Genomic DNA, 27,822 nt, shown 5'->3' on the forward strand with positions numbered 1-27,822 from the left:
ATCAACACATTCACACAGAACCATCTCTGCCTTCTCCGACACTCCTGACATCCCAAGAGTGACGCAGTAAAGTATGCATGGCATTTCACCAACTAGAAAGGTGATTTACTTTTCTCTACCCTCTGAACAGAGGAAACCAACATTCATAATGATGAACCTGGGGGGCTGCAAAATCTCCTAGTGATGATGAAAGATTAAATCAGCCGCTCTAAAACCCAGCACACTGAGAATCACCCAAGGAGCTTGGTGAGATATTTTTTCTTGGGGCTTTGTCCTCTAATTTTGATTTAGTGGGTTTATTTTGGTACTCAATCTGTATTTTCAACATGCACTCTAGGGATTACAGACATTTAGGAACCACTGGACTGAGCTACATATGGTATAATTTTAGTGTTTAATACAGCTCATTGTATTTTAATTTACTAAAATCAATGAATAGTCTTATACCTATTTAAGTAGAATCTCCATTCCCCAACCATGCGAGAAAACAGAATCGGTACTCTACCTGGTAATCCAGCATCCGGAAGCTTGGAAAAAACTGACAAATTCGGGATTCAAAAAAATAGGGGAAAATCCAGAAAATGGGTAGTTCTTTGTGACTGTCATCTAATGGATCACAAGAAGGGAAAAATAATAGTAAATTAAAGAAAAAATAGAAGGTTACAATAGAAAAACTTCTGCTAGCATGAGAAATTGCAATGATTCAACACATTGAAATCTCATACAAAAACAAAGAATGTTTACCAGAGTGCCATTTCAAACCTGACTATTCCCAAAGGTCAGTGGAAATATTCCTTTATATTGAAATATAGCTATTAAGAGTATGTAAAAGTAACCCATATGTATATTTCTATTGTCTAGGTAAGGCAAAGATGTTACCTAAAAAGTTGAAAATAGAAAAGGAGTGTCACTTTTGAGGCACAAAGGCAGTCATGACGTAGTGGAAGGACCTCTGGACTAGAAGGCAGTAAGTAGGCCTTGGGTGTGAATTCCAGCTCTGCCACAACTCTTTATCTTAGTTTTCAGGGATGAATCAACCTTGACTGCATCACGGAAGATTCTTATTTTTTTTTTTTTTTTTTTGAGACGGAGTCTCACGCTGTTGCCCAGGCTGGAGTGCAGTGGCGCGATCTCGGCTCACTGCAAGCTCCGCCTCCCGGGTTCCCGCCATTCTCCTGCCTCAGCCTCCCGAGTAGCTGGGACTACAGGCGCCCGCCACCGTGCCCGGCTAATTTTTTGTATTTTTAGTAGAGACGGGGTTTCACTGTGGTCTCGATCTCCTGACCTTGTGATCCGCCCACCTCGGCCTCCCAAAGTGCTGGGATTACAGGCTTGAGCCACCGCGCCCGGCCTGCATCACGGAAGATTCTTAAAAACAGTTTTACCAAAATTAGTGTTTGTGAGAGACGGAACACAGCTGTTACTTACAAAGCACCTAGTATAGGCTAGTACTTATTACAGCACTATTACAGCTAAAACTCCAACAGGCTGAAAAGTCATAATTCAGAGGCAAGCCTAATCATAGTGCTTACACTAAGCTATAATAAGTATTTTCTATTTACTGTCTCCTTACAATAATCCCTAGAATTAGATATTATCCCATTTTACAGATAGGGAAACTGAAGCCATAAGCTATCAAGTCCAACGCAGCTAATAAGTGGCAGAACAGGAATTCAAGCCCACAAAGCTCTTTATTGCTTCCCCAATGACACTGACTTTATCTACTCTAATTAGTGGACTTAAAAACAGCAAATAAGTGAAATACTTAACAATATCAGTCACATTTTATATTTCATTTGCATTCTGTCTCCCAAAGCACTATTAGTGGAGAAGCATGATCACAAAATTCCTGACACTCTTAACAAATTTATCAACTTGCGAGCTAGAAAATATTTCTAAAAAATGAATATACCAACTAATTAGATAATTTTATAAAATACTTTGAAGCCCTAAGTCACTTTAAACTGAATAATAACCCCCAGCCACTAGACCACCTCTAGGGCTGGGAATCTGGGTACTGATAACCACAATCAGTCTATGGGATGTCTAACCTCCAAACTCATATCCTGGCAAAGTGTAGAGCCCTGGACCTCAGGCTGAGTGCCTTCTTAGTGTTCTGGGCCAGGCTTCAGGAACAGGGAATGTATGGTCCACAGGGCAGAGGTATGTGTCAGCTTTGTTCAAAAATCTATTCCCAGTACCTAAACAGTGCCTGGCACACAGTGGCTACTAAGTAAATATTTACTGAATGAATGACAGCAGTTCACTGCTGTTCTGCATAATGTCCCATTATCCCCATCAAAAACATAGTATTTTTCCTATAAGCCATTAAAAAAAATCCACATGATTAGAATAATACAAAGTATATCATGATAATGAAGTTTGCTGCAACATCAAATAAACCTGTTTTTAAAAAGGGAACTCAAGACATGTATATTCTATCAGTGCTCTGATTCACTGAGCTCAGCTAATATTTGACAGGAAGTAGATACATAGATACATGTTTACTTTGCAGTAATAAATTAGACACCTTGACTTTGACCTTCTTTCCACATAGCAATTAACTTCCTGAATGTAATAGCCAAAGGTTCAACCAAGCCACCAAACGGAGGATCCGTCACCATAATGATTCCTTCGCCTTTATCTTCCTGTAAAAATGCTCTGCAGACTTCAAGGGCAGTCTGGAACAAATAAAAATTCATTTCTAAATTAGGACTAGAGAGAGGCACTTCATCCTACTTGGAGGAGAATGCATTAGACTCAGTCTCACTCTTAATACTGGAAACTTCACGGAGTCATCTTGCCACCGCAGCATCCCTCAGTGACATTCTGGAGTCTCTCTTTGCCCCCAAAAGATTTTATCTTTGGGTTCCTTGATAAGCAGGTTTTTAAAATTGCAAATTCAAACACCAGCACTATCAGAAGACTACACATTTCAAATGGTTAAATTAAAAGGCTAAATTTAGTGTCCTAAAAGAAACTCATTACTCATGAAAACCATCTAAAATGTTAAATTCAATTCAACAAGCCGGGATGGTGCTAAGCACTAGGGACACAAAGACGAAGAAGACATTGTTTTCCTATCTGGCTTGTCCAATGCCATGAGTTCGTTTAATAACAGCTACAAATTACCAGTTAAATATGCACATGTTTTTGAGTATCAGGCAGACATATTTGAACATGCACTGCAAGTAAATAAAAAAGGAAAGTTCACAAATGACAAAGCACATCTGGTCCATGAAACCATGCTATTAACACATTTTCCCAAAGGTTAATTTAAGCTTTTTTAGTAATTGCAAAGTAAACATTAACAGGGATATTTCACGGTTTTTGCTATGGGTGAAGTTATTAAGAGATACCATATAACAGTATCTCCAGTCAACTGACTTGCAAGTAGCTTTCAAGTACAGTCCCCTTGGTATCCCTGAGGGATTGGTTCCAGGACACCCGCATATACCAAAATCTGCAGGTGCTGGAGTCCCTGATATAAAATATTGTAGTATTGTACTTAACCTATGCACATCCTCCTATATAGTTTTAATCATCTCTAGATTACTTATATAACCTAATACAATGTAAATGACATATAAACAGTTCTTAGACTCTATGGTTTAGGGAATAATGACAAGAAAAAAGTGTACATGCTCAGTACAGTCACCACCACCCTCTTTTTTTTTCCTAAATATTTTTGATCTGCAGTTTGTTGAATCCACAGATGCAGAACCCACAAATGGGGAGAGCTGACTGTACTCATCTACAAAAATAAGTCAACACAGTATACAAAATGGCATGAGATTTTAAAATTTAATGGCATTTTAAACTTTAATAAGCCTATATGTACTTTATAATAAAATATATTTTGTTCTACTGCTAAATCAATTTAGAAGACCCCACTGATAAGAGGAAAACCTTTTTCCCTAGGAGAGTCTTCATTAATTTCCTACTGGAACTCCTATAGCAGAGGATGACTTGTCAAGAAGGTTAATCATTTTTCAAGTGCTGTCTGGCACTTCCTTAACCTGCTTACAAGAACAAGGACTGAAAGCACAGATGATGATATTGAAATCTTCAAACTCCTTAGAGTTAAAAGTAGAAAAGAGAAATTACACAAGTAAATGATGTCTAGCTCCTAACCTAACTTTAAAAATATTTTTAAAGGATTTTTTTTCCAGGTAAGAATCAATGGCATCATAGCCCAACACGAGTTGCTGATTATCTTAATGTTGATCTTCTACAGGAAATAGATACTTGCTTACACCATCAATGTTCACAGTAATTTGACTCTTTATCTCAGTTATCATTTAAAAAGTGCCCGGTACTTTAATTAGCCATCCTCTCTACATACTTTAACTGACTTTGCCATTAAGGCCGATGACATTTTTTAAATACTATATGATTTGCGATGAGAAATCCTATGTGGGGAACTCCCACTTTTGAATCTAGTGGACTGTAAAATGCTGAGGTGTACTAGCAGAGTCTTCTATTCTCCTAAGCACCCTGGACAGCCTCACAGGCACTGAGCGGACACTTAAATACTTAGTGATTGATTAGTGGATGGTAAATCTCTAGTGAAAAACTTGACTCCGGGAGTAGGTAGAAAAAAGGCAGATAGTAAAATCATTAAAACAATGGGTTTCTGCAGATCAATCTCTATAGCTGCAGTGCTATTTAGAGGCTGCTGCTGAAATATAGAGTAAGAAAAGCCTGAGCTGGACGACTCTTTTCTTCAGGGAAGATAAAGTGGAGCTCAATCTTGGCAGCTTCTTCCAACCATTATTGTAGAAACTTATAAGGTAATGCTGTACACTTCCTATAAGCTACAAAGAGTTTCGAAGAAAAACCCTAATTACCTGTTACCCTTTAAAAAAATAAAAAATTGCTAGCCAACCTTTAGGTATTTAATTTTATCCTTATTTTGTATTTATGGTTCAAAATAAAAAGCAAAACCATAGTATGGTATTAAAACAGACAAACAACAAGAAAATCCTAACTCACTAGTGTAGCATCAAGCAGTGATTCAAACTCGATTACTTCCTCATTTACTACGACACAGCCCTGACCTCACCTGACGTCAAGGTCCTGTGGTTTCAAGTAGGCTGGATACCGCCACATCAATATCCTACCAGCCCCACAGACTCAACCTTTCCAAACTTCACTTCCCTCTGTTTAGATGAAAAAATACAAATCCAGGCCATTCCACCAAGTCAGCTTGGACTTCTCCCTCAGTACAGTCTTCTCACTGCCTCTGTGAATGCCTAGACAACCCAGTTCTTTCTTCTCCTTTTCTCACTGCCACTGTCCCAGCTGAGAAGTCCCTCATCATCCACTGGCAAGTGACTTTCAATTCCCACCTGCCTTCACATTCACCTCAACAGTTCTCAATTCTTAGTGATTACCAACCATATAAACGCTTTGGGAAACAGCTGAAATACATCTAATTATAACTGCTGTTTATTTCAATACCTTGCTTTAATGGCTTCACAGCTGAAAAATATTAATATATATCCCAATGCTAAATTGATTCAAATGGAAGGAGTGCTATACTTACTAAATCAGGGGACTCATTTTTCAATCCCAACCAACAATTTAACATTTGTTTTCATTTCCTGAATGCTGACTTTTATAAAGTCTTGCTTGGTTTTCATCCTCCTATCATTAGTTAATATCTCAAAGCACAATACATAGTAAGCATGGTTCACAATTTTTACAAAATTGATATATATGCATATATTTATGGGTATGCTTCAAAGTGTCTTGATAATTTCACAATATTTTTGGCCAGCGTCCTGGCAAGTGTGATTACTTGGTTGGTTACAGATTTTATTTTATAATAGGCCTGACACAGAGCTCAAACTAAATGTATCAGCTCAACTACGCTGTTTATTCTGTGACATTATTAGCCTCATATTGAAAGAAGCTTTTTTTAAGCTGCTGTCCTTTTTTATTTTTAAAGATCTTTTAGTTTTTAGAGCAGTTTGAGGTTCGCAGAAAAAGTGAGAGGAAGGAATAGAGATTTTCCGTACACTCCCAGCCCTGACACATGCATTTAATTACAGTGTGGTAAGTCTACAAAGGAGAACGTGACCCTCTGGGGAGTGGGGGTCGGGGAAGGCTGGAAGAAGTGATTTGGAACAAAGTTCTAAAACATGAGTGGAAGTTATCAAGGCAAAAGACAGCAGAAACCAGCAGGAACAGCACGGGCCTTCCCTGTGGTGCAAAGGCGTCTGACCAGTTCCAGATGCAAGCCCTGTTCCCTGAGCACAGACAGCAAAGGGGAAACAGGGAGAGGGGAGGCTAGAGTGGAAATCGGGGTCAGATCACACAGAGCCTTCTAAGAATATGGGCCTTCATCCAAAAAGTAGTGAGAAGTCTTAACAAGGGAATAATAAAATCACCTCTAGGTGCTCAATAAACAGTGAAAGAACAAAAATAAATACCAGTAAATAGTAGAACAGTCACAATTTGACCTTGAGGGAATTTAGCAAAAGAACAAGGGAGGCACTCTGAAATCTGTTATTCCACAATAAGAGAACAATGAGATAAATGGTCACAACTCTTACCTTTCCATCAAAGAAATGATGGTTAAACATATTATAATGGCAAAAGCTATCTTCCATATAAAACTGTGAATACCTGTAAAATAATTACAGAGTTATTTGCCCAGTCACAGCGATAGAGTAAACAAATATAAGCTAAATTTTAAAACTAAAAATCACACCTTTATTTTAAAAATTTCATCATTCTTTAGTTTTTTGAAATAAAGAATAATTTCCAAAAATTTCAGGTAATTTTTAACAGTGAACAAATAACAAACATAAATGATTTTCCCATGTTTAACCAGTAGTAAAACTACAGAATACACATATATAAAACACACATGTTCCTATGTACCAGGAGGTTATACATAAACAATGAGGTTACTGACAGATGATTATGCAATTTAAGCTTGCAATGGGTTGGCAAGTAAGATACATCTCTCATGGTTAATAATTTTAAGGAGAATACTAAATCAACATTTCTGCTCAACAGCTGTTCATTTATTTTCTTCTGTAGGTGATTTTTTTTAAGTATTTAATACAGACCAGGCACAGTGGCTCACACCTGTAATTCCAGCACTTTGGGAGGCTGAGGCAGGCAGACTGCTTGAGCTAATGAATTTGAAACCAGCCTGGGCAACATGGCAAAAGCCCATCTCTACAAAAAATACAAAAATCAGCCAGGCATGGTGATGCATGCCTGCGGTCCCAGCTACTAGGGAGGCTGAGGTGGGAGGATGGCTTGAGCCCAGGAGGCGGAGGCTGCAGCGAGCCAAGATCACACCACTGTACTTCAGCCTGGGCGCTACAGCCAGACCATGTCTCAAAAAAAAAAAAAAAAAAAAAGATAATACAAATTACAAATTTTTTTTTGTCTAATGCAGGCTAGCTTAATAAAATATGCTTTTCAATATAATAGGAAAAGCATATGGATTTCATATTTACTAAATTAGTGTGAGGAAAGAGGAATATTTATTTACTGATAGAATTATTTTGTTTTGCTAACACAGTATTTTAAAAAGCCACTGGCAGTGAATGAGAGTACCACCTTTGGGTATTAACATTTTATAAATTCCCGCTAATTTACTAGGAAAAACTCATATCACATTATGACTTAAATCTGCATTTGATTACTTACACGGCGGAACTTTCTATATTTCTTAACTGTATTTGTACTGTCTGTCCATATGTTTTCCCCATTTATGTATCCAGGTCTTAATGTCTGTGTTGCTGATTTCTCAGTTTTCCATACAATATAGAAACCTCTTTGTTATCTCAATAGGATTTTGAACTTCAACTATTTTATTACACATAATTTACATATGAATCACATCGTCCTTCTTGGGAATTTGTAACCTGGTGAAAAAACTGAAAAAAATCTGAGACACATCCTTCCTTACTACGACTTCTTGAACCGAATCATGATACTGGCAACTTCTTTGCTTGTGTTTCTACTCAGTTATCCATTACTGTCTGTAACTGATCGGTCGCCCATGGTGAGTATTTAATGTAAGGGCAGCACTTGTTTATCCTCTTCCCATTAACTGTGGCTAACAGCACAGGCTCCATAGTCGGATGGTCTGGTTTCAAACTGTGTGTCTCTCGCTTACTGACTGGGTATCCTTAGTAAGTTATTTAACCTTTCTGAGCCTCAGTGTCTTCATCCATAAAATGGTAAAAGTAATAATTTCTACCACATAGGACTGGATAACAATGAGATAATGTATGTAAAGTACTTAATACAATGCCAGCTACATAGCATGTACTAAAATGTTAAGTACTGTTACTGTTATGTTAATAATTGTCAGCTGTAAATATTTATGCCTTAATGCCCCTAATATTAAGAAATTATGTTTATGTTCACCAAAAATAATCCAAGCCTCTTTCTTCTTGTTCTGTGGAGATGGACAAAGAGCTGCCAACCATTCTCGGTGTAATATCCTTTAATGTCATTTAAGACACTGTTAGCACATTTCCTAAAATATAAATTTGCGCTGAAGAAATAAAAGGTTTAGATAACTGGAAAATATTTAAACTATATACTGTAACCTAATGAACATTCCAAAAATTGACTGTAGGCAATGTCAAATGACCATTAAACAAATATGTCTTCCTATTTAACTAAATCTCACATAACTGCCTTTAAAAAAGAGTGTATTAGTACTAGTACAGCCATGTGTAAACATGGTATCATTTGAGGGTTTTCTTCTCTCTTGCCCTGCTTTATGAGTATGACCAAAGGAAAATACAATCCCTTTTTAACTTAATCCATATTATTTTCATTCCTTCACAAAGATACAATAGTCAGTTTTAAAAATTAAAAAAAGAAAATTTGATTTACATGAAATTCAGCACAGCACACCTGTCCAAAACATTCTGGGCAGCAGTATGCAGAGGCAGAGAGAAAGAAAAGCAAAGATTTCAGTTCTAAGTTTCCATCAAATACATAATTTGAGAGCATAATTATTCATATTTTAAATTATGAAAAATCACTCAACTTTGCCCTCTTAAAATGAAATTGGCCACAAAGAATTATTCTCTCCATTGAATAACGCAAACAAAACCAATCAGAAATGCATGCACTTGAAAAATGCTCAAAAGGACATTCATTTGGCCATTCATTCTCTTTAAATGAGAGTCAGTTACCAAGTGTGAAACATGCTCTACACACAGGAAATGTAATCAAGAGCTGAATAAAATTAGTTCATGAAATGAACCTAAGAAATTCATTTTTTGACATAACTTTATTTGGATAATAGTTTGCCAAATAGAGTTTCACATCTTTCATGCTAAAATTAGAGCATATAGAAATCCATCTTAGCAAATGTGAACTTCGTATCTTCTACCCCCTAAAAAACATATTTATAGCACATCTATAGAGAACACTGGAGTTTGAGGCAGTTCTCCAACCTTGGATAAACCTGTTGTAAGGCACCAAGAAACCAAAGTCAAAGTGCCAAAAAACTACTCATTGTCACTCTATACTACGCAGAATTTTTTTTCTGATTTAACTGTGGTCTTTATGAGAAATCCAACCACACACTCCGCCATGCTGAAAATACAGGTAACAGCCTCAGAGAATTCCAGCAACTTATGTGTTTCAATAAACCAGCTCTCTCTTTAGTGTTAACTTTCTATAGAACTGACTCAGTAACAGACTACGTTATCAAAAAAACTGAGCTGTGATATCCCCAATAGAACACCATCAGTTTTTGTTTGCAAGGCACATGCAAAAGTTTAGAAGTATGAAAAAAAAGTATCAATATATTCCATACATTATAAAATAACTTTATCCACATCCCCTAACCCCTACTGTGACCAGGACATTACAACTACAGGTGCAAGAAAAGGAAAACTAAAAGGCATGGCATTAAAGGTGAAATAGTTAAGGGGCCATATAAATCTTTCAAATTAAATCAGGCAAGATGAGGAGTTCTGGAGATCAGTTGCAAACAACGTGAATTTACTTAACACTACTAAGTTGTATATCTAAAGATGGCTACTATGGTAAATGTTATGTTTTATGTATAGTTAACCTTTGAACAACACAGAGGTTAGGGGCACAGCAGAAAATCCAAATATAACTTTTACCTTCTGTGTCAGTCCATTTTGCATTGCTATAAAAGAATACCTGAGATTGGGTAATTTGCAAAGAAAAGAGGTTTATTTGGTTCACGGTTCTATAGGCTGTACAAGCGCAGCACCAGCATCTGCTGGGCTTCTGGTGAGGCCTTAGAAGTTTTCACTCACGGTGGAAGGGAAAGGAGACCTGGCATGTCACATGGCAAGAGAAGGCGCAAGAAAGAAAGGAGGAGGTGCCAAGCTCTTTAAACAACCAGATCTTGTGTGAACTAATAGAATGAGAACTCACTTATTACCACAAAGACAGCATCAAGCCATTCATGGGGAATCAACCCCATGATTCAAACACCTCCCACTAGGCCCACCTCCAACACCGGAGATCACACTTCAACATGAGATACCTACTCCAAACCATATCAACTCCCCGAAAGCTTAACTACTAATAGCCTATGATGACTGGATGCCTTACAGATAACAGTCAATTAACACATATTTTGTATATGTTTTATATACTGTATTTTTACTATAAAGTTAGCTAGAGAAAAGAAAATGTTATCAGGAGAGTCATTTGGAAGGTCGAGGTGGGAGGATTGCTTGAGGTCAGGAGTTTAAGACCAACCTGGCCAACCAGCAAGACCCGTTTCTATTAAAAAAACATCATAAGGAAGAGACAATATTATTTAATATTCATTAAGTGGAAGTGTGTCACCATAAAGGTCTTCATCTTCATAATGAGTAGGCTTAGGAGGAGGAAGAAGAAGAGCGGTGGCAGAGGCAGAAGAAAATCCATTTGTAAGTGAACCTGAGCAGTCCAAAACCATGTTATTCAAGGGTTAATTGTATTTTTGAAGAATTTTAAAAAGTAAATCAGAGTACTAGCAATAAACACCACAAAATAAAATTCAGAAAACCATTTAAATTATAATAGCACCAAAAATAATAAAACATCTAGAGATAAATGTAATAAAAGAAGCAAAAAACTTATATGCTGAAAACTACAAAATATCATTTAAAGAAATTGAAGACCTAAAGAAATGGAAGGACATCTCATGTTCATGGACTGGGCAACTTAATATTAAGATGGCAATATTCCCCAAATTAATCTACAAATTCAATATAATCCCTGTAAAAATCCCAGCTGGGTTTTTTTTTTTTTTTGGGGGGAAATTGACAAGCTGATCCTAATATTCATATGGAAATGCAAGACACCCAGAACAGCCAAAACAATCTTGAAAAAGAACAAAATAGGAAGACTCATACTTCTCATTTTCAAAATTTACTATACAGCAACAGTAATCATGACTGTGTGAGAGTGGCATAAGGATGGGGATAGATCAATGGAATAGAATTTAAAGTCCATAAATAAACCTATATATTTGTGGTCCTTTTGTTTTCATTGTGGTACCAAGCTAATTCAATGGGAAAAGAAGTCTTTTCAAAAAACGGTGCTAAAGCAACTAGTCATCCACATGCAAGCAGTTAGACCACTACCTCATACAATAAAAAAAAATTAGCAGGCCAGGCGCAGTGGCTCACGCCTGTAATTCCAGCACTATGGGAGGCCGAGGTGGGTGGATCACGAGGTCAGGAGATCGAGAACATCCTGGCTAACACAGTAAAACCTCGTCTCTACTAAAAATACAAAAAATTAGCCAGGCGTCGTGGTAGCCCTTGTAGTCCCAGCTACTCGGGAGGCTGAGGCAGGAGAATGGTGTGAAGCTGGGAGGCAGAGGTTGCAGTGAGTCAAGATGTGCCACTGCACTCCAGCCTGGGTGCCTGGGTGCCTGGGTGACAGAGCGAGACTCTGTCTCAAAAAAAAAAAAGAAAGCTCGAAACAGACTAAGTGGTGTAAAAGCAAAAATTATAAAACTCTTTGATGAAAACATGGGTATAGATACTTATTGGATTAGGCAAGACTTTCTTAGATATGACACCTAACACACAAGCAACTGAAGAAAAAAGAAAAACTGGACTTCATTACAAGTGAAAAGACAATCCACAAGATGAGAGAAAATATTAGCAAATCATATATCTGATAATGGTCTAGTATCCAGAATATATTAAGAACTCTCACAATTTAACAAAAATACAAACAACCAATTAAATAGTGGGCAAAGGATTGATATTTCTCCAATAAGATAAACAAATGGCCTATAAGCACATGAAAAGATGTTCAACATTATTAGCCACCAGTGGAATCCAAAACAAAACCTCAAGGAGATACCACACTTCAAAAAGACGGATGATAATAAGCATTGGCAAGGACATGGAGAAATTAGAAACCTCATATATTCCTGGTGAGAATAAAATATGATGCACCTACTTTGGAAAATAGTTTGGCTGTTCCCCAAGAAGGTAAACATAGTTACCATATGACCTAGCAATTCCACTTCTAGGTATAAGGGCTGAACTGTTTCACGCGCAAGATCCTTATGTTGAAGCCCTAATCACTAGTACTTCAAAATGTGGCTATTTGGAGACAGTCTTTAAAGAGGTAATTAAGTTAAAATGAGGCCATTAGTGTGAGCCTTAATCCAATCTGAGTGGTGTCCTTAAGAGGAAATTTGGACATAGTAAGAAACACCAGGGATACTCACACAAAGAGGCCTTATGAGGAGACCGTGGCCATCTGCATGCCAAAGAGAGAGGCCTCAGGAGAAACCAAATCTGCTGAAACCTTGATCTTGGACTTCCAGCCTCCAGAACTGTGAGAGAATAAATTTCTGTTGTTTAAGCCACATAGTCTGGGGTATTTTGTTATGGCAGCCCTAACAAACGAATACCCAAGAGATCTGAAAACCTATGTTCACGTGGAATTTGTACACAAATGTTCATCGCAGTATTATTCATAATAGCCAAAAAGTGGAAGCAACTCAAGTGTCCGTCAACAGATGAAAAGATAAAAACAAAATTTGGTATATCCATATAGTACAATATTATTCAGTCATAAAAAGGAATGAAGTACTGATACATGCTACCACATGGGTGAACCCTGAAAGCTTTACGCTAAGTGAAAGAAGTCTGACACAAAAGGCCACACAGTACATTACTCCACTTATATAAAAAATATCTAGAATAGGCAAAGCATATCCGTACAGATAGAAAGTAGATTCATGGTTGTCAAAGGCTGGGGCATGGCAAATGGGGAAGGACTGCCCACAGGGAGAGTGCTTCTTTTGAAGGTGATGAAAATGTTGTGGAATTAGATAGTGGTGATGGTTACACAACCATGTGAATATACTGAAAACTGTTTTATGTATGTAAAATATATCTCAATTTTAAAAAAAGAAACGGGCTGGGCATGATGACTCACACCCTGTAATCCCAGCACTTTGGGAGCCTGAGGCAGGCAAACTGCATTAGCCCAGGAGTTTAAGACTATCTTGGGCAACAGGGTGAAACCCCATCTCTACAAGAAATATAAAAATTAACTGGGTGTGGTGGCACATGCCTGTGGTCCCAGCTACTTGGGAGAGACTGAGGTAGGAGGATCGCTTGAACCCAGGAGGTCAAGGCTGCAGTGAGCTGAGATCACGCCATTGCATTCCAGCTTGGGTGACAGAGCAAGAAGTTGTCTCAAAAAAAAAAAAAAAAGAAAAGAAAAGAAATATACCTAAAATATCACCAGCAGGAAAAGTTTTCAAGGTTATGTATCTACTTTTTAAAGTGTTTGTATGCATAAAAAAGGTTTAAAAAGCCAAAACCCATAATGTTTTGGATGGCAGAATTAAAGATCATTTTTCCTTTTTTAAAACCAAAGTAAACCAAGGGATTCTTGCAATTTTAACAAGTTATTTGAGAAGACACAGTATGAGATCTACTCTGTATAAATCAGTCCACTAAAACTAGCTTGAAAAAGCTTGTCTTTAATAACTTAGAATCATTATATAGCTTTTTGGTTTTTTGTTTTTTTTTTTGAGACGGAGTCTCGCTCTGTCGCCCAGGCTGGAGTGCAGTGGCCGGATCTCAGCTCACTGCAAGCTCCACCTCCCAGGTTTACGCCATTCTCCTGCCTCAGCCTCCCGAGTAGCTGGGACTACAGGCGCCCGCCACCTCGCCCGGCTAGTTTTTTGTATTTTTTAGTAGAGACGGGGTTTCACCGGGTTAGCCAGGATGGTCTCGATCTCCTGACCTCGTGATCCGCCCGTCCCGGCCTCCCAAAGTGCTGGGATTACAGGCTTGAGCCACCGCGCCCGGCCCATTATATAACTTTTAATGTAAATTCAAAACCGTACTATTAGAAAGATCACACTGTACCATTTTCACTGAAGTAAAAGTGCCAAAGGTAGGAATATGAGTGCTGCTGACAACTGTATACGTTGTCTTGACTAGTTTAGTTATGGACATCTGGTTTTTTGTCTCTCCAGCACCTACATCCCTACTCTTTAAGTTGAACACCTTTTTCCTGTGGAGAACCGACTCCATGTGATTGGTCAGAGGCTGGCTGGAGTACCCCATCTGCCAGGCCACAGTGATGGCTCTGGAATCAGCAAGTGACCCCAGCCAGGCTAATCCGAACACTCTCTGGAGTTTGGCTGCTGGAGCTCTCAGGAAGAACTGCCTCTTTCCACTGGGCAGTTAAGCCGAAGACCAGATAAGCTTAAAGCTTCCCACCACCATCCCTGGCAGTAGGAGGGAGGCTGTCTGCAGAACAAAATCAATACACAGAGAAAGACAGAATGAGAGGTGGAGAGAGAAAGAGGGAGCCCTAGCAACACTGTGTGAGGCTCACTATCTCAACTAGACTACAGCCTGCTATATCCCAGACCTCAGGAATGTGAACCAATAAATTCTCTTTTACGTGATTGTATTTCCAGGTCTCCAAGGAAAAAATTCCTGAGTGCCTTATTCTAAAAATACAAATAACCTAGAAACTAGTTTTGATTCATCTGAAAATCTCTGTGGAACAAGGCAGGATGATACAGGGAGAAAGGGAGAGATGGAAGGATGACAAGAAAGAAACTGACTATATGAGAAAGGCATATATACAAGTTCAAAAGCAAAGTTATTTCCAAAGGATAGCTTAGTTTTTGAAGCCAGACTGCCTTGGCTTGAATTCTAGCTTGGGCACTTATAAACTGTGATTTTGATCAAGCTATTTAACCTCTTCATGCCTCAGTTTTCTCATCTGGAAAAATGAGGATGATGATAGCATCTATCTTACAGGGCTAATGTGAGGAATGAGTCAGGGCAAGGCCTGAAATATAACAGGCACTCAAAAAACACCGGCTATACCAGGCACAGTGGTTCACACCTATAATTCCAGCAATTTGGGAGGCCGAGGGAGGTAGATCACTAGAGGTCAGGAGTTCAAGATCAGCCTGGCCAACATGGTAAGATCCCCTCTCTACTAAAAATACAAAAATTAGCCACGCATGGCAGTGCACACCTGTAATCCCAGCTACTGGGGAGGCTGAGGCAGGAGAATCACTTGAGCCCAGGAGGCGGAGCTTGCAGTGAGCTGAGATCATACCACTGCACTCCAGCCTGGGCAACAGAGCCAGACTCCATCTCAAACAAACAAACAAAAATACCCGTTATTAATAATACATTATAAGAACCCAAAAGTTAAACTTCTACCTTTAAAATCATGCATTTAGAATAATTTAATACTTTAGGAAAGAAATACAGGATTTAAAAAAAGAAGTTGCTATCTCCATGCATACTCATACAATGGAATATCATACAGCCAGCCATAAGAGGCATGAAGTGCCGCTACATGCATGGGTGAGCTTGAAAACATGATGCTAAGTGAAAGAAGCCAACCACAAAGGTCACAGATTTTATGATTCTATTTATATAAAATATGCAGAACAGGTAAATCCAGAAAAGAGAGACAGAAAGTGCTTGTGAGGGGAAGTGAACTCTAGGTTTCTTTTCAGTGTGATAGAAATGTTCTAGAAGTACCCAGTGGGGATGGTTGCACAACACAGTGATTACAACAAAAACCACTGAAATATATACTTTTAAATGGTGACTATTAAATGAATTATACCCAATTAAAAATAAATTGAGTTTATCTTTAAGAAGTCTATATCATCATTTGTCAAGGATCACTCATGTTAAGCAGATGTTAGTAAAGTGTGCTAGTCCTGTTAACAAGGGATGAGTGGTTACCAGGCCAGACCTATTCATAAGGAATGAGACAGTATAGGTAATTTCTGAGTAATGTGCTTGCGTATGTTAGACAACTTAGAGTTGACTCAGAAATCTAAAGGAAAATAAATTATTCAAGTTACACTTCATTTTATTTTATTTTATTGAGACAGGGGTCTCTGTTGCATAGGCTGGAACGCAGTGGCATAATCTCAGCTCACTGCAACCTCTACCTCCTGGGCTCAAGCAATCATCCCACCTCAGCCTCCGGAGTAGCTGGAACTATAGGCACGTACCACCACGCCCGGCTAATTTTTGTATTTTTAGCAGCAATGGGTTTTCACCATGTTGCCCAGGCTGGTTTTGAACTCCTGGACTCAAGTGATCCACCTGCCTCAGCCTCTCAAAGTGCTGGGATTACAGGCATAGGCCACTGCACCCAGCCAGGCTACACTTTTATTATTATTATCTTTTTTGAGACTGAGTCTTGCTCTGTCACCCAGGCTGGAGGGCAGTTACGTGAACTCAGCTCACTGCAACCTCCACCTCCCGGGTTCAAGCGATTCTTCTGCCTCACCCTCCCAAGTAGCTGGGATTACAGGCGTGAGCCACCACGCCCAGCTAATTTTTTTTATTTTTAGTTGGCATAGGGTTTCACCATGTTGGCTAGGCTGGTCTTGTACTCCTAACCTCAAGTGATCTGCCAGCCTTGGCCTCCCAAAGTGTTGGGATTACAGGCATAAGCCACCGCACCTACCCAAACTACACTTTTTAAAGTGACATTTTACACTTTAAAAATATGTTTGGTGCTCAGTGGCTCATGTCTACAATCCCAACACTTTGGGAGGCCAACGCAGGAGGACTGCTTGAGGCCAGGAGTTCCAGACCCCAAATCTGCAAACCTTTCTTTTTTTTAAATTACCTGGGTGTGGTACTGCTGGCCTGTAGTCCTAGCTACTAGGGAGACTGAGGCTAGAGGATCGCTTGAGCCCAGGAGTTTGAGGGTACAGTGGGCTATGACCATGCCACTGTACTCCAGCCTAGGTGACAGAGCGAGACCTTGTCTAAGAAAGAAAAAAAAAAAAAAACCTGTCTGCTTTGTTTTTAGGAAGCAGAGCTAAATAAAAGGAAACACAAAGCCTGATTCCTTCAAGAACACATTAAAAATACTAAGAACATTGTGTCTTATAAATTCAACATGAACTCCTGGTATTAAACAATTACAGAAACTGAGAATCTAGAGAATTATAGACACAGTGGACGATGTATTTACCATCCATGTTATAAGTTAAAGGTTTGTATCTTCCAAATTACCACCAGAGGGGAGATTCAAGACCTGTTCCTCCCTCTGTGTCAACTCAGAAATCATCAGATGCCTTTAATGCCAACCCTCTCACAAAGTCTATCTGATGGCTAATCCTCTGCTTTGGCACCTGTCTATCCCCTACTTAGCACTCCCTTCACTCCAGGCTATGTTCAGTAAAAGACAACATGTACAACATCCACTAAAATATACTAAAAGAAATATCTGAGTTCCCACACTTCAAAGATCTAATGAAACAAAATCCTGGAAGTCTGATTAAGTATGAAGCAGTTTAGAATTATCTTCGAACATAACACATGAGAAGAAACCTCACTCAATAGGGATTCATCTCTAGATTATAAGCCAAAGACAAACTAGACACATTCATAGAGAAAATCTAGGAAGCACGCCAGCAAAATGAGAAATCAACTGCCTCCCTGTTTGAAATACAGATTACATGTTGAATTTATTTGACTAAAAAGTTTCCTCATAACAAATTACTACTTCCAAATGTAAAGAGTTGTAACAGAGTATAAACAATTAAAAACAGAAAAGCATTAAAAAGAAACAGGAGACAATGAAAGGAAATACTGTATTTTGTAAACCTACCGAAAATCAATATCCAATAAAAGGCTTTTAATGTTAGACTTCTTGTCACCTGATGCTGTCAACCTGATCAGCTCATGCAACCTAAAGCAATTAGTGAAAGCAAATGTAATAAAAAATTACAAATGTCATAGATAATAAGCAAACAAACAACAAAACCATCAGTGTTCTTCTGGTATTTATGATATTTCAATGAAATGCTGAAGAGAATTTCGCAGGTATAATCAAGGTTTCAATTTTGCAAACATTCTTTTAAGAGCAGAACTTATCTGAAACAGAGAGGTCTAAATTATAAACAATTTAGGAGTTAAATCAGAAAGAATCTTCTCCCATGTATCAGAAAGAAATCTATGAAGAGTTTTCTCAAATGGAATACAGGTTGCAAACTCCTTAAAAGAGGGACCGTGCTTTACATTTTAAATACTCATGCTTCATGCTATACCTTGCATAGAGCAAATAACTACTTAATAAAATCTTCATACAGTTTCAATCGCAGTGAGAAGATAATTCTTTAAAAAATCATATGACATACCTTGGTGTTCCAACACACAGTACTCTTCTGAATCCAAGGGCAGAAAGTAAGTCTACCAAGAACTGACAGCTCCGATCAGCAAACAAATACTGGGCATTTGTCTTCTTGTTTTCCAGTGGATAAAGGAGTTGACTGGGCCTTCTTAACTGGGTGATGGACACGTCACCCAGAACCTGATGCTCACTATGTTGCCCCCAGTCATCTGGTAACAGCAACTGCTGACATCTTTGACAAAACTTTCTCTGAGTCAAGGGCAACTCAATAAACTTCAAGTACCTTCAAGAAAAAATAAAACACAAAGAAATACGTTTTAAATTGATTTTGTAAATACAACATGTTTTGCTATTTTTAGCATCCAAAAAGTATTCTTACTTCCTAAAGAGTACTGCATAAAGAAGAAAGGAAGAAATCTGTGGAATGTTGGCTAGAATTTATGTCTGGCTGCATACTTGCAAAGAGGAAAAGCATCAGCAATTTCATAAGAATTGAGACGCTCCAATTTAGTCACTGAATGAAGATCAATATCCGTTTAAAATGTGAACATAATATATTACTCAAACAACTTAGTAGTAATGACAACTACTATCAAGTTTAAATTTATTGACAAATCCATGTGTTCTAACTTTTATCTGTTAAACAGTCTGGCTCACTTGACAGTCATTTTAAAATGAGAAATTAAGATCATTCTTCAAGTTCTTATGACATACTTAGCAAGAAAAATCACCTCCTAAAAGAAAAGATGTTTCTCAAAGCTCCTCTGTTCTTAGCAGTACTGATGGAGTTATAAGCTCATCTCCAAAACAGCAAGACAATATTCAAAGCCTTAAAACAGACTACACTGAATATCCCATTTGATTTCTTCCAAGTCACCCTTATATCCTATTTCAAAGTCACCATTTCTTTTTTCTTTCGTTTTAAATTTTATTAGAGATTATTGAAGAGAGAAAATAATCATGGTCAGTATGTTTAAAAACTGCTGGTTTTGTATATGTGATGCCAGCTATGATATCAGAGTAAGAAAACAAAAGAAAAATAAATAATATGATTGAGGACCGTGGAGAGTCAGAAATGTCTAAAACTAAGCAGGTGAAAATAAATAGTGCACTAAACAATCCTTATAGTTTGGGAAGAGTCATATCATTTTTTTTCTTTCTTTTTGAGATGGGAGATGGAGTCACCCAGACTAGAGTGCAGTGGCACAATCTTGGCTCACTGCAGCCTCCACCTCTCAGGTTCAAGCAATTCTCCTGCCTGGGCCTCCCAAGTAGCTGGGACTACAGGCGCGCACCACCATATCCAGCTAATTTTTCTATTTTTAGTAGAGACAGAGTTTCACCATGTTGGCCAGGCTGGTCTCAAACTCCTGACCTCAGGTGATCCACCTGCCTCGGCCTCCCATAGTGCTGGGATTACAGGCATGAGCCATCATGCCTGGCCTAGTCATACAGTTTTGATGGAACTAAATTCAGGAACTGCAATGTAAAAACTGTGAACTTAACATGTAATCAAAGTGAGTTTTAAATTTTTTATATCTAAGCACAGTTTCACTTCAAAGCACCCAAGGCAGTGACAAATAGATATTCTGAATGGCTGCAGCAAGAAATAAACTATCGTGCCAGTAATTTAAATGTTTCTATTTCTACGATAACTGTTCTTTTGACAGCTTTATCTAAAGCTAGAAAAAAAAAAGAGAGGGATATTAGAAGAAACTTCTAAGCAATTCAAAGTGAGAATGCCAGTAAAAGAAAGGGCCCTATGACATGAAATGCAAGAGAAAGCACCAATAAACACTTCGGCAACAGAGACACTGAATTTACTACTATTACCTTTCATCACTAAGTACTAACAATGTTGAACAGGCCAGGAACAGTGGCTCATGCCTGAAATCCCAGCGCTTTGGGAGCCTGAGGCAGGAGGATCACTTGGGACCAGGAGCTCAAGAGCAGTCTGGGCAACATAGTTGAGACTCCATCTCTACAAAAAATTTTAAAAATTAGCCAGGTGTGATGGCACAGGCCTGTAGTCCCAGCTACTTAGGAGGCAGAGGCAGGAGGATCACTTGAGCCCAGGAGTTCAAGGCTGCAGTGAGCTATGATGACACCACCACACTCTAGCCTAAGCAACAGAGTGAGGCTCTGTCTCTAAAAGAAAAAAACGTTGACAGCTTCCACAGACAGTTATGATGGAGTAAGAGAGACCAGATTTACCATTCTGGCCTTCAAAAGAAGTTTTAAAAAGACAAAATATATGGAAACAGCAGTTTTAAGATATCGGACAACTAGCAGCCCAAAACAGTGAACCCCGAGGGAAGGGAACAGAGGTGAGTGGTATGGCTGCCCAGCTTCCTGCCTGCGGAGAGCCGGCGGCACAGGGATGGGGAACCGACACACAGCCTGAGGAACTGATGAGACAGAGCTGAGCACTCCAGGAGACTAGGCGGCCAGAATTCACAGGAAGAGTACTGGGGGAATAACCAGGGAGGACAGGAGAGCAGAAAGCTGTACACCGAGAGAGAAAAAACGCTCCAAGACTAGCTGACGATTCCCCTCGAGTCTTCGGCTGAGTACTGAGCAGCACACGCATGTGCAGAAACTCCCGAAGGCGAGGGAAAGAACCACTGGCCAGAAGCAGGTGGAATCATCACTGGAAAACACACACAGGTCCAGAATGGTTTGTCTCCCAACAAGCCAACGTGGAAATGCCTCAGAATACCCAAGTACTCAAGTACTCAGAAGAGCACTGCCTCAGTAGGGAGGAAAAATTAGCCCTAGAACCACGAAAGGTTGCTCAGTCCTGCCTAAAAAGCTTAAAGACAAGCCTTCAAAAGCAGGGTCAGCAAACTCTCTGTAAAGGATCAGATAATAAATATTTTGAGCTTGGCAGGCCATAAAGTCTCAGTCACAACTACTCTGTAGTGATACCACAAAAGCAAACACAGCCAAGGGAAAAGGCATGGCCAGAGTTGGCCACAGGTAGTAGTTTGCTAAATCCTGCTCAAGAACGTCAAACTACAACAAGTAACTGTCCCAGAACAAAATAAAAAATATATAAAGGAATTAAAAATATCCAGTATACAACATGGTAAACTCCACACTACTAGTATCCAATACAATATTACCAGATATGCAAAGAAACAGAAAAACATGACTCATGATCAGCAAAAAAAAAAAAAATTAGCCAGATGTGGTAGCTCACATCTGTAATCCCAGAACTTTGTGAGGCTGAGATCGGTGTCAGCTGAGGTCAGGAGTTTGAAACCAGCCTGGCCAACGTGGTGAAACCCTGTCTCTACTAAAAATACAAAAATTAGCTGGGCGTGGTGGAGCACACCTGTAATTCCAGCTACTTGGGAGGCCGAGGCAGGAAAATCACTTCAACACAGGGGGCGGAGGTTGCAGTGAGCTGAGATCACACCACTGCACTCCAGCCTCAGTGACAGAGTGAAACTTTGTCTCAAAAAAATAAAAAATTAAAAAATCAAAATCAAAAAGTCTAAACAAACCCAGAAATGACATAGGATGATATTTGTAGAGACATTAAAGCCACTCATTGTAACTATACTCCATGTGTTCAAGAAGGTGCAGGAAAGCATGAGCCTGTTAAGCAAAGACATACAAAATATAAAAACATCCGGCCGGGTGCGGTGGCTCACGCCTGTAATCCCAGCACTTACGGGAGGCCAAGGTGGGTGGATCATGAGGTCAAGAGATCGAGACCATCCTGGCCAACATGGTGAAACCCTGTCTCTACTAAAAATACAAAAACTAGCTGGGCATGGTGGCACCTGTAATCCCAGCTACTTGGGAGGCTAAAGCAGGAGAATCACTTGAACCCAGGAGGCAAGAGGTTGCAGTGAGCCGAGATCACACCACTACACTCCAGTCTGGTGACAGAGCGAGACTCTGTCTCAAAAAAAATAAAAAAGGAAACTATAAAAAGACCAAATCTACAAAGGTTTGTTAAAATTATTTATTTAAAAGAAAAAAAAAAAAAAAAGCCCCTACATGGGAATAACAGTAGTTCAGGGGCTAAAGAGAAAAGCTTTGTGACCTTGAAGGCATGGCCTCAGAAAGATATAAAATGAAAAACTGAGGGGCCTAAATATGTGGAAATGAAGCCCTCAAAATAAAGGGGAGGGTGGATTTTGAAAATATAATAAATGATAACTTTCAAAATTACATCAAAAGATCCACGAAGCTTGGAGAACCACAGTACAAGAAACATGAAGGAAAACTACAAGACACATCATAATAAAATTATTTATTTATTTTCATTTTTTTGAGACAGAGTCTCATTCTGTCACCCAGGCTGGAGTACAGTGGTGTGATCACAGCTCACTGCAACCTTGACCTCCCAGGCTCAAGCGGTCATCCCACTCGGCCTCCTCAGCAGCTGCAACTACAGGTGCTTGCCACCACACCTGGCTAATTTTTGTATTTTTTGTAGAGACAGGGTTTTGCCATGTTGTCCAGGCTGGTCTAAGCTCCTGGGCTCAAGTGACCCACTTGCTTTGGCCTCCAAAAGTCTTGGAATTATAGGCATGAACCACTGCACCTCGCCAGAATTATTTAAAATCAATGATAGGCCAGATGCAGTGGCTTACACCTGTAATCCTAACACTTTGGGAGGCCAAGGTGAGAGGATCGCTTGAGCCCAGGAGTTCGAGACCAGCATGGGAAATGTGGCAAGACCCTGTCTCTACAAAAAATACAAAAATTAGCCAGGTGTGATGGCAAGCGCCTGTAGTTGCAGCTGCTCAGGAGGCTGAGGTGGGGGGACTGCTTGAGCCTAGGAGGTCAAGGCTGCAGTGAGCCGTGATTGCGCCAAAGCACTCCAGCCTGGGTGACAGAGCAAGATCCTTTCTCTAAACAAACAAACAATGATAAAGAGAAACCAGAGGAAAAAAGATAGATTGTGGACTGAGCACGGTGGCTCAAGCCTGTAATCCCAACACTTTGGGAGGCTGAGGTGGGTGGATCACTTGAGGTCAGGAATTCGAGACCAGCCTGGCCAACATGGCGAAACCCCTTCTCTACGAAAAATACAAAAATTAGCTGGGCATAGTGGTGGGTGCCTATGATCCCAGCTACTCAGGAGGCCAAGGCAAGAGAATTGCTTGAACTCGGGAGGCAGAGGTGGCAGTGAGCCGAGATCGCACCACTGCACTCTAGCCTGGGAGACAGAGTGAGACTCCATCTTGGGGGAAGAAAAAAAGATAGATTATGTACAGAGGAACAGAGATAAAGATAAAAATGACATCAGGCTTCTCACTGAAAACAATACAAGCAAGATGACATTGGATCAATACCAATTCTATGCAAATTCTTTCAAAAAACTGGAGAACACTTCCCAATTCATTTCATGAGGCCACCATTATCCCAATACCAAAACCAGGGGAAAAAATACAAGAAAACTACAGACAAACATGCCTCATGAACACAAACTCAAAAATTATCAACAAAATGTTAGCAAATCAAAACCAGCAATATATAAAAAGGTTATTACATCATGACCAAATATAGTTTATCCTAGCAAAGCAAGGTTGTTTAAAAGTTTGAATTCAATCAATGTAATTCATATTAACAGGTTTTTTTGAAAAAAAGATAATTTCATTAGGTGCCCCCCCAAAAAAGCACTTGACAAAATCAAACACCCACTGATGATAAAGATCCTCAGGCTAGGTATGGTGGTTCATGCCTATAATCTCAGCACTCTGGGAAGCCTGAGTCAGGAGGACTGCTTGAGCCCAGGAGTTTGAGACCTGCCTGGGCAACACAGTAAGATCCTCATCTCTTCAAAAAGTAAAGAAATTAGCTGGGTGTGGTAGTACGCACTGATAGTCCCAGCTACTGGGGAGGCTGAGGTGGGAGGATCACTTGAACCCAGGAGGTAGAAGCTACAGTGAGCCATGATTGTCCCACTGCACTTCAATCTGGGTGACAGAGCGAGACAGATAAAAAGAAAGAAAAGAAAGAAAAAACAGACAGGAAGAGAAGGAGGGAAGGAGGGAAGGAGGGAGGGAGGGAGAGATAGAGGGAGGGAGGGACATTCTCAAAAAACTAGGAATAGAGGGGAACTTCTACAAGCTGATAGAGGGCATCTAAGAAAACCTATTACTAATACCATACAGCTGAAAGACTGAATGCATTTCCCCAAGATGGGGACAAAGCAAAGATGTCTGCTGTCAGCCTTCTACTCAACATTGACTAAGGGTTTCTAGCCAGTTTGATAAGACAAGATAAAAAAACAAAAGACATAAATTGGAAAGGAAACATTAAAACTTACTTATTCACAGACAACATGATCATACATGTATAAAATCCTAAGGAAATCTTCAAAAAGCCTGCTAGAACTAGTAAGTAAGCTTATCAAAACTTCTAAATAAAAGATCAATATATAAAATCAACTGTATTGTTAGAGACTAGCAATAGACAATTAGAAACTGAAATTTTAAAAAAATTTATAACTGTATTAAAATACACGAAATACTTCGTGATAAATCTGACAAAAATGTGTAACCGTAGTACACTGAAAATTACAAAACATCACCAAGAAAAATTAAAGATGACTTAGTAACTGAAGAGATACACCACAGTCACAGACTAGAAAACTCAATATTATTAAGATGTCAATGCTCCCCAAATGTATCTATAAAATCAACACACTCTCAATCAAAATCACAGCAGGATGTTTTGTAGAAACTAAAAACCTCATTCAAAAAATGAATATGAAAATAAAAAGGACCTAGAATAGCCTAAACAACTTTGAAAACAATGGACAAAGTGAGAAGACTTACACTACCCTATTTCAAGAAGACATTATAAAGTCACAGTAATCAAGACAATATGGTATTTATGTAAAGATATACCTATAGGTCGAGGGAAGAAAATAGTCCAGAAAAAAACCCACATATAAAGTCAACTGATTTTTGAGAAAGGTGCTGCAGTAAGCTGAATGATGCCCCCTCACTCCCCACATCCTACCAAAGACAATATGGAACCTGTGAATACATGTATAGGACCAAAGAGAATTTACAGATGTCATGAAGTCACGAATCTTAACATGTGGAGATTATCCTGGGTCATCTGGGTAGACTCAACATAATTACAAGGGTCCTTATAAGCAAAAGGCAGTGGAATGAGGGAGAAGATGACATGGTGACAGAAGCAGAGACTGGAGTGTTGTGCTATGAAAACGGAGGAAGGGGCCACAGCCAAAAGATGTAGGTGGCCCCGGATGCTAGAAAAAGCAAGAAATGAATTCTCCCCTCAGAGTCTTCAAAAGGAACGAGCCCCACCAACAGCTTCACTTTAACCTGCTTCAGTTGATTTTGGACATTGGGCCAGAACTGGAAAAATAAATCTATGTTGTTGTAAACCACTAAGCTTGTGATAAGTTTCCCAGCAGCAACAGGAAAACTAATGAAGGTGCAAAATCAATTCAGCGAGGAAAGGATAATACTATCAACAAATGGTGCTGGCAAAGTTTTTTGTTTTTTGTGTTTTTTTTCACTCTAATCCCACAGCAGATAAGGTGCTGGAAAAGTTTGAAAGCCATAGGCAAAGCAATGAACCTTGACTCTTACCTCACTTCATATAAAAGAAAAGAACCCCGAATAGATCATAGACCTAACTCTAAGACCTAAAACTAGAAAACTTTAAAGAAAACATATCAGAAAATAATAATGACTGGGTTTGGCAAAGATTTCTTAAATAAGACTCAAGCACAAAGTGTAAGAATCAATAAACTGAACTTCGTCATGACTTAAAATTTTTTTCTTCAAAAGATACTCAAGTGACAAAAAATAAATAAATTGGACTTAATAAAAAATTTTAAACTTTTGCACAGCAAAGGACACCATTAAGAAACTGAAAAGACAGCACAGTGGCTCACGCCTATAATCCTAGCACTTTGGGAGGCTGAGGCAGGCAGAGCACTTGAGGTCAGGAGTTCAAAATCAGCCCGGCCAACATGGTGAAACACCATCTCTACTAAAAAAAAAAAATTAGCTGGGTGTGGTGGCACACGCCTGTAATCCCAGTCACACAGGAGGCTGAGGCACGAGAATCACTTGAACTCGGGAGGCGGAGGTTGCAGTGAGCCGAGATGGCAACGCTGCCAAAAAAAGAGAGAATGAAAAGATGACCCAAGAATGGTAGAAAATATTTGCAAATTATATGTCAGCTAAAGGACTGTATCCACAATATATAAGGAATAACTCAACAATAAAAAGACAATTAGCCCAACTCAAAAATAGCAAAGGAACGGAATAGACATTTCTCCAAAGAGAATACAAAAATAGTCAATAAGCACATAAAAAGATGCTCTATGCCATCAACACAAATTAATATCACAATGCAATATCACTTCACAATGGCTACAATTAAAAGGACAGATAATAACAAGTGTTGTAGGAGACAGGAAAAAATCTGATTCCTCCTACATTGCTGATAGGAATGCAAAACGGTGCAGCCACTTTGGAGAAGTTTGGCCGTTTTGGAAAAATTAAACGTATATCCACCATATGATCCAGCCACTCTGTTCCTAGTATTTACCCAAGAGAAATAAAAGCATGAGTCCATACAAAGACACATACATAAATGTTCATAGCAGCTTTTTTCTAAGAGTCAGTAGCTGGAGGAAACTTACACGCCTACAAACAGGTGAATGGAAATATCCATGCAGTGGAACATTATTCATGAATAAAGGAATGAACTGTTGACAAACACATCAACATGGATGAATATCAAAAATATTTATGCTAAATAAATGAATGCACCTGCCCTTAAAAAACAGTACATACGTTACATACTGGCCAGGCACAGTGGCTCACGCCTGTAATCCCAGCACTTTGGGAGGCCGAGACGGGCAGATCACGAGGTCAGGAGATAGAGACCATCCTGGCCAACATGGTGAAACCCCGTCTCCACTAAAATACAAAAAAAAAAAAAAAAAATTAGCTGGGCATGGCGTGCACCTGTAGTCCCAGCTACTCAGGAGGCTGAGGCAGGAGAATTGCTTGAACCCTGGAGGCGGAGACTGCAGTGAGCTGAGATCGTACCACTGCACTCCAGCCTGGCAACACAGTGAGATTCCGTCTCAAAAAAAAAAAACAAAAAAAAAAAACGGACATACTGTACCTACTGTATGATTACCTTTATATAAAC

At 39.2% G+C, this 27,822-nt stretch overlaps 1 protein-coding gene across 2 annotated transcripts in view; it reads right to left on the minus strand.

Annotated features, from left to right (window-relative positions):
* The window catches only part of LOC105487830 (zinc finger CCHC-type containing 4), a 56,745-nt gene that overhangs the window by 18,230 nt on the left and 10,693 nt on the right, over nt 1-27,822 (minus strand). Inside the window, exons 4-8 of one of the 2 annotated variants that reach the window (XM_011751455.3) lie at nt 18,656-18,931; nt 18,127-18,207; nt 6,561-6,633; nt 2,531-2,681; nt 506-606 (exon numbers count right to left, since the gene is read on the minus strand). In XM_011751455.3, the coding sequence (XP_011749757.2) occupies nt 506-606; nt 2,531-2,681; nt 6,561-6,633; nt 18,127-18,207; nt 18,656-18,931 (682 nt within the window). The remainder of the gene's footprint in view (nt 1-505; nt 607-2,530; nt 2,682-6,560; nt 6,634-18,126; nt 18,208-18,655; nt 18,932-27,822) is intronic. The other variant, XM_011751456.3, reaches the window with a different exon arrangement.

Source organism: Macaca nemestrina, chromosome 3 (genome assembly GCF_043159975.1).
Source record: "Macaca nemestrina isolate mMacNem1 chromosome 3, mMacNem.hap1, whole genome shotgun sequence".
In the NCBI taxonomy this organism is placed as follows: Eukaryota; Metazoa; Chordata; class Mammalia; order Primates; family Cercopithecidae; genus Macaca; species Macaca nemestrina.